We start from the raw sequence: 7,754 nt of genomic DNA on the forward strand, positions 1-7,754 counted from the left end.
ACGGGTAGTTCCTAGTATGGTACATGGGTGATCACTTCCATCTGGAGTGAATAAACGAGGAAGCCTTTCACTGATAGTCTATGACATGAGTCAGTTTTTTAGCTATGATGGCTTTCATCAACAAAGACCTTAATTGGCTAAAAAAAAGTAGCTGAAAATATATAATATTTAGAGCTATAAGTTTAATGATTTTTGCCCAATTAGGGCCCAAGAGAGCTCAAATTGCCCAGAAAAGATCCATATTCCATGTACATCTTAGGTAGCATCACTGAAAAGATGAAGAAGAGACAGTGCAAAATCTGTAAATCATGCTTGTAAAATCCTCATTTTTTAGGTTTCACTTATGGATGAAATTATTCATAGAGGCCAAGATAACCAAATGCTTAGCCTGTTATCTGACACTGATGGATGGCTAATCCTATCTCTATTGAGGTAACACTTCTGGTGTAAAACAATACTCCTTCATCTGTCAGCACAGTTCCTTCCAAATAAAGTCTTTAAATGGGGTGGTCAGTGTCCTATTAAGGAATTCAATGGGTTATGATGCTGGTAGGTAAGGAGTGGCTTTTACTGGAAAAAACACCTGTCATGTTAAAAGAAGAAGAAGAAGCTAGAAATACATAATACTGAAATGTGAGCAAAAGCTGACAGAACGAGTTGACAAATGCAAAGTGTTCTAGGTGAAATAAAAAGTCAAAGGGGTGAAAATGAAAGAGAACTTGATTCCATGACAATACACTGTATTATGCTGGCATGTTGATAATTATCATACCTGCATTGGCAAATTCACAAAAACAGCAAAGTTGAAGTTCAAAGTTTCCCCAAACATTTCAGCGAATCGTAAGAGTCCTTGACTGGGTTTGGATGGTCAGTGGGGTATCAACGCAGTAGGGGTTATTCCCCCCTCATGGGCCGGTTGCGTGAGCGTCATTTCCCCAATCACCCATGCTGCAGTGCAGGTTGCCGTGTTGTCTGAACCATGGCTTGCAGTAGGAGTCTTGGGGTGGGTGAGAAGCCACCCCCACCCCCCATGACATGTGCCAGGTTTGGACAACATGGCAACCTGCGACATGGCGCAGGTAATTAGGGAAATGCCAGCTGCGTGACCGGCACCTGTGAGGCAGGGAAAACAACCCATCCTGCGTTGCTTCTCCTGCTGATTATCTGAATGCGGCCACAGTCGTCATTGTTTCCTTCAAGGACAGATCAAAGTGATGGGCTCTCTTTGCCTGGGGAACAGAAGTCCTAGTTCCTCCTCTGTGACGGCCTCCAGATCTTTCCTGGTTCATGGTGTGAGTCGTGTGACTTCTTGGAAACCCAGCTCTCCCTTCCCAATTCCTGAGGCCCTCATACCTCACAAATGCATGTGGATTTGCCATACATTGCACAGTTCCTTCTAACTGCCACGCCTGAACCGGTGGGCAACACAATCTGAAATTATTTAATCCAGGTATGTGCAATTTATGAACCATCCCGTTGAATGCTGTCCAGCAATCATGTCCTATGATCTGCCAGGTGCTTAAAAGCAAGTCCCCGCCCCTATTTTTGCCTTCCTAGTAGGGATGTACGAAAGTCACTTACCTTTTCAGGGATGTGATTCGCAGTGGGGGGGGGAGGCGCTCCGTCCCTCCCCCCGGAATCCTGTCTGGCTGGCTCTGCTCTGTGGCGGCTCTGTGGAGCAGCCAGCCAGGGCCGTCCACAGCCGGAGTTCCGGCCGTGGATGGGCTGCTGCGGATGCAAATGGCCCCCGTAGCAGCCGCCATTTGCGTCCAGCCAGGCTGCCGTGATAGGCTACATAAGTATTTACGTAGCCTATCAAGGCAGGCCAAAAAAAACACAACAACAGCATACGCAAATGGCGGTGGCTACGGCAGCCACCACTTGTGTTCCCTATTTTTCACCGTTTTATCTTACGTAAATATTTACGTAGGCTATTAAGGCAGAAAAAAAAGGGAATGTACAAAGCGTAGTGGGCGCTATTTGCGTTCCTTTTGTTTTTCACTTACTTAATAGCTTAAATATTATAGGGAATGCAAATGGCATTAAATATTATAGGGAACGCAAATGACGGCCACCGTAGCCGCTGCCATTTGCGTACGCGTTTTTTTTTTTTTGCTTGCCGTGATAGGCTACGTAAATACTTACGTAGCCTATCACGGCCTCCAGAGGGACGCAAAAGGCGTCCCTGCGTTAGCTGTGATAGGCTATATAAGTATTTACGTAGCCTATCATGGCTATGATGAAGAAGTCAGCGCGGACGGCAGCAGGTAAGTGCTCCATTTCGCGCGCCTTTCATGGGTTGGGGGCTCCGTTCCACATGCCTTTTGTGGGTTGGGGGGCGGGGGCTTCGTTCCGCCACGGATTTCGGGGGGCCGAATGCACTGGCATTTGGCCTCACCGAGATCCATGGTGGAATTCTCCGCCATCCCTACTTCCTAGACAGATAGGGAACAGAGGAGGCGAACTCAGCCCAAGGTGAACCGCTGTACATGGGATGAATGAATGGGTTGTGGGTTAAATTCAGCTTGTTGAACCAAATGCTTACAGGCCCAGTCCAGCAGGATGTTCAAGAATCCTGCAGCCCTTCCATCCATTCATATATGCAAATTTTGTATCCTCCCCATCCCAAGGGCTCAAAGGCAGAACTGTCCACTGGATAAAGCCCTCTCATGAAATACTCAGTGGTGGTAAAAGGCCACAACAAACACCTCTTCTACATTTGAAGCAGTGCCATCATCAATGAATTGCCAAGGGGCTTCCGTCCCATCATGTCTTCACCGAACCAAAGCAGCTTAATCCCCCAGTGGTTCTACCTTGCTGGCATCCCAGGGCTGGAGGAGTTTCATGTCTGGATGTCCTTCCCATTTTGCCTGATGTATGCTGTGGCATTGCTTGGCAACCTCATCCTCATGGCGATCATAGCCATTGAACCTGCCCTCCACCAGCCAATGTATTTCTTCCTGGCCTTGCTGGCCATTTCTGATGTGGCATTATCCAGCTCCACAAGCCCCCAAATCCTCAGAATTTTCTGGTTTGGATCCAGGGCCATTTCGTTCAGGGCTTGCCTCACACAGGTATTTTTCATCCACTTTGTCTCAGCCATGGAGTCGGCCATTTTGCTCACCATGGCTTTTGACCGCTTTGTTGCCATCTGCAGGCCCTTGAGGTACAGGGCCATTTTGACACAATCTGTGATCATGAAGATTGGATTGGCTGCTTTCCTCCGAGGTTTTTTTGCTGTAGTCATCCTAGTATTTCTCCTGCATCGGCTGCCATATTGTGGACCCCATGTCATCCCCCATACATATTGTGAGCACATGGGTGTGGCACGCCTGGCCTGCACTGACATAACCCTCAACGTGGTGTATGGCCTAGCTGCTGCTCTCATAACCCTGGGGATAGACTCTGTGTTCATCGCCATGTCTTATATGCTAATCCTCCGGACTGTCTTCCAGCTTCCAACCCGAGAAGCCCGTCTCAAGGCCTTTGAAACTTGTGGGTGCCACATCTGTGTCATACTGATGTTTTATACACCAGCATTCTTCTCCTTCCTAACTCATCGTTTTGGACACCGCATCCCCCACCATATTCACATCCTGCTGGCCAATCTCTATGTGACTGTCCCCCCGATGCTAAACCCAATCATCTATGGGATGAAAACAAAATGGATTCGGGAAGGAATCCAGCATCTGCTCTTGAGTAGGGGGAAGTGCTTCTGAGCCACATAACTGGAGCACTGCCTAGTCAATGGCACGTGGCAGGGAGGAGGACCAGGAGGGGGGCTGCGGACCCGTGATCCAGCCTGCATGCAGCCACTGGCCCATCCATCTCTGCATTGCTCCTGGTTGGACTTGATTTTCCTTGACAAAGGTCCCAAATGCATTGGGGAGGGGGAATCATAGAATAGTAGGGTTGGAAGGGGCCTACAAGGCCATCGAGTCCAGCCCCCTGCTCAGTGCAGGCATCCAAGTCAAGAGCATCCCTGACAAGTGGCTGTCCAGCCTCGTCTTGAAGGCCTCCAGTGTGGGAGAGCCCACCGCCTCCCTAGGGAATGGGTTCCATTATCGTATTGCTCTAACAGTCAGGAAGTTTCTCCTGATGTTCAGCCGGAATCTGGCTTCCTGTCACTTCAGCCCATTATTCCGTGTCCTGCACTCTGGGAGGATGGAGAAGAGATCCTGGCCTTCCTCTCTGGGACAACCTTTCAAGGACTTGAAGAGTGCTATCATATCTCCCCTCAGTCTTCTCTTCTCAAGGCGAAACATGCCCAGTTCTTTCAGTCTCTCTCATAGGGCTTTGGTTCCAGTCCCCTGATCATCTTTGTTGCCCTCCTCTGAACCCTCTCCAGTTTGTCTGCATCCTTCTTAAAGTGTGGTGCCCAGAACTGGACAGTACTCCAGATGAGGCCTAAGCAGTGCTGACTAGAGGGGAACTTGTACTTCCTGGGATTTGGAAGCTATGCTTCTATTTTGTTGTTGTTGTTCAGTCGTTCAGTCGTGTCCGACTCTTCGTGACCCCATGGTAGGGATGGCGGAGAATTTCTCCCCGAAACTTCGGGGGGACGAGCGCCAACGTGTTCAGCCCTCCGAACAAGTTTCGGGGAGAAATTCTCCGCACCCCCCCGCCCCCCGCACCCCCCCCGGGACAGGACTTACCTTTGGCGAATGTCCCTCCCAGTGGCAGGTCCGGCCGGCGGTTCGGCGGGTCTTTGTCCGGGGCGGAAGCGGCAGCCGCCCTTTCGACCGGCTGCCGCCGCCGCCATTCCAATAAAAGAAAAAAAAAACGCCCCCGTGATAGGCTACGTGACAATTAACGTAGCCTATCACGGCTAGATTTGCAAAGTCAGCCGTGATAGGCTACGTAAATCGTCACGTAACCTATCACGGGTGACTTAAAAAAAAAAAAAGCGAGTACGGATAATGGCGGCCCCCATAGGGAGCCGCCATTCCCGTTCCTTATTTGGTCGTTGTAGTCTACATAAAGATTTACGTAGACTACGGTGAGAATAAGGGCAACGCAAATAGCGTTGCCCTTATTTTCGCCGTAGTCTACGTAAAGATTTACGTAGACTACAGCAACCAAATAAGGAACGCGAATGGTGGCTCCCTATGGGGGCCGCCATTAGAGTACGCGCTTTTTTTCTTTTTTTTTTAAAGTCACCCGTGATAGGCTACGTGACGATTTACGTAGCCTATCACGGCTGACTTTGCAGATCTAGCCGTGATAGGCTACGTTCATCGTCACGTAGCCTATCACGGGGGCGTTTTTTTTTTTTTACTTTTTAGTTCGCGGCCGGGCGAGGCGAGGCGCCTCCTCCCCGGCCTGAATTTCGGCCGGGCGAGGCGGGAAGCCTCCCCCCCGGCCTGAATTTTGGCCGGGCGAGGCGGGAAGCCTCCCCCCCCGGCCTGAACTTCGCGGGGGGAGCAGCGAAGCGCCTCCCCCCCACCGCGAAAAGCTTCGAGGACAGGGAAGTGACTTTCGTGCACCCCTACTCCATCGACCATAGCACCCAGGCCTTCCTGTCCTGCGCTCTCTCCTGGAGCATGCTCGAGTTCATATTCATTGCATCGGTGATGCTATCTAGCCATCTCATCCTCTGCCGTCCCCTTCTCCTTTGGCCTTCAGTCTTTCCCAGCATCAGGGTCTTTTCCAGAGAGTTTTCTCTTCGCATTAGGTGGCCAAAATATTTGAGCTTCAGCTTCAGTATCTGTCCTTCCAATGAGCAGTCAGGGTTGATTTCCTTTAGGACTGACTGATTTGACCTCCTTGCAGTCCAGGGGACTCGTAAGAGTCTTCTCCTGCACCACAGTTCGAAGGCATCAATTCGGCGCTCAGCCTTCCTTATAGTCCAGCTCTCACAGCCATACGTTGCCACTGGGAAAACCATTGCTTTGATTAGACGGACCTTTGTCGGCAAGGTGATGTCTCTGCTTCTTACTATGCTGTCTAGGTTGGCCATAGCTTTCCTCCCAAGGAGCAAGCGTCTTTTAATTTCATGGCTACAGTCACCGTCTGCGGTGATCTTGGAGCCCAAGAAAGTAAAATCTGTCACTGCTTCCATTTCTTCCCCCTCTATATGCCAGGAAGTGATGGGGCCAGATGCCATGATCTTCGTTTTTTCAATGTTGAGTTTCAAACCAGCTTTTGCACTCTCCACTTTCACCCTCAACAAGAGGCTCTTGAGATCCTCTTCGCTTTCTGCCATTAGGGTGGTATCATCTGCGTATCTGAGGTTGTTGATCATTCTCCCGGCAATCTTAATTCCGACCTGTGATTCATCCAAGCCGGCGTTTCTCATGATGTACTCTGCATATAAGTTAAATAAGCAGGGTGACAATATGCAGCCTTGTCGTACTCCTTTCCCAATTTTGAACCAATCGGTTGTTCCATGTCTGGTTCTTACTGTTGCTTCTTGACCCTCGTACAGGTTTCTCAGGAGACAGGTAAGGTGGTCTGGTACTCCCATCACTTTAAGAATTTGCCACAGTTTGTTGTGATCCACACAATCAAAGGCTTTAGCGTAGTCAATGAAGCAGAAATAGACGTTTTTCTGGAATTCTCTTGCTTTCTCCATGATCCAGCGAATGTTGGCGATTTGATCTCTAGTTCCTCTGCCTCTTTGAAACCCAGCTTGTACTTCTGGTAGTTCTCGGTTCACATGCTGCTGAAGCCTAGCTTGTAGGATTTTGAGCATCACCTCGCTGGCATGTGAAATGAGAGCAATTGTGCGGTAGTTTGAACACTCTTTGGCTTTGCCCTTCTTTAGAGTTGGAATGTAAACTGACCTTCTTGTGACCACTGTTGAGTGTTCCAAATTTGTTGGCATATTGAGTGCAGCACTTTAACAGCATCATCTTTTAGGATTTTCAATAGCTCAGCTGGAATACTGTCATCTCCGCTAGCTTTGTTGTTACTAATGCTTCCTAAGGCCCACTTGACTTCACTCTCTAGGATGTCCGGCTCAAGTTCAGTGACTGCACTATCATGGCTATCAGGGACATTAAGATCTTTCATGTTTGACCACCTCCAGCTTACCTTGATTCATGGATCTTACATTCCAGGTTCCTAAACAATATTGTGCTTTACAGCATCGGACCTTGTTTTCACCACCAGACACATCCACAGCTGAGTGTCCTTTCGGCTTTGGCCCAGCCGCTTCACTCTTTCTGGCGCTACTTGGAAATTCCCTCTGCTCTTCCCCAGTAGTATGTTGGACACCTTCCGACCTGAGGGGCTCATCTTCCGGCATCATATCTTTTAGCCTTGTGATACGTTCCATGGGGTTTTCTTGGCAAGAATACTGGAGTGGGTTGCCATATCCTTCTCCAGTGGACCACATTTTGTCAGAACTCTCCGCCATGATCTGTCCATCTTGGGTGGCCCTGCACGGCATAGCTTATGGCTTCACTGAGTTACACAAGCCCCTTCGCCACAACAAGGCAGTGATCCATGAAGGGGTTTCTGGGAATAGGATGACCTAAAAGATTATATGAACCAATAGATGTAAAGATTTCAGAATATGTATTAGAAAGGAAGTTACCAACCTGGGAGGGTATTTAAGTTAATACATGGAAGAGATCTGGGTCTTTCTTCTTTCACCTGAACCTGTCTGAGCCTATCACTTACACCTCAGTGACTCCCCAGTGATGCTTGGAGAAGGAAAGACTCCCTTTACCTCTTGCTGGTATAGTACAGGAGTGAGTGGTAGGCACACAGCTGCAGGATCTGTGAGTATGTCTTTGCTTGGCTTGCCT

At 49.1% G+C, this 7,754-nt stretch overlaps 1 protein-coding gene across 1 annotated transcript; it reads left to right on the plus strand.

Annotated features, from left to right (window-relative positions):
• The first annotated feature begins 2,740 nt into the window (after nt 1-2,740).
• Nucleotides 2,741-3,719, plus strand: LOC146349187 (olfactory receptor 52B2-like). Its single transcript, XM_084841561.1, has one exon. The coding sequence runs from the start codon at nt 2,769-2,771 to the stop codon at nt 3,717-3,719; it is 951 nt and encodes a 316-aa protein (XP_084697687.1). The 5' UTR covers nt 2,741-2,768.
• The last annotated feature ends 4,035 nt before the right edge of the window (nt 3,720-7,754 follow it).

The sequence above is a fragment of the Heloderma suspectum genome, chromosome 3, assembly GCF_057233095.1.
Source record: "Heloderma suspectum isolate Gila_16-S chromosome 3, 16-S_ref, whole genome shotgun sequence".
Lineage (NCBI taxonomy): Eukaryota > Metazoa > Chordata > Lepidosauria > Squamata > Helodermatidae > Heloderma > Heloderma suspectum.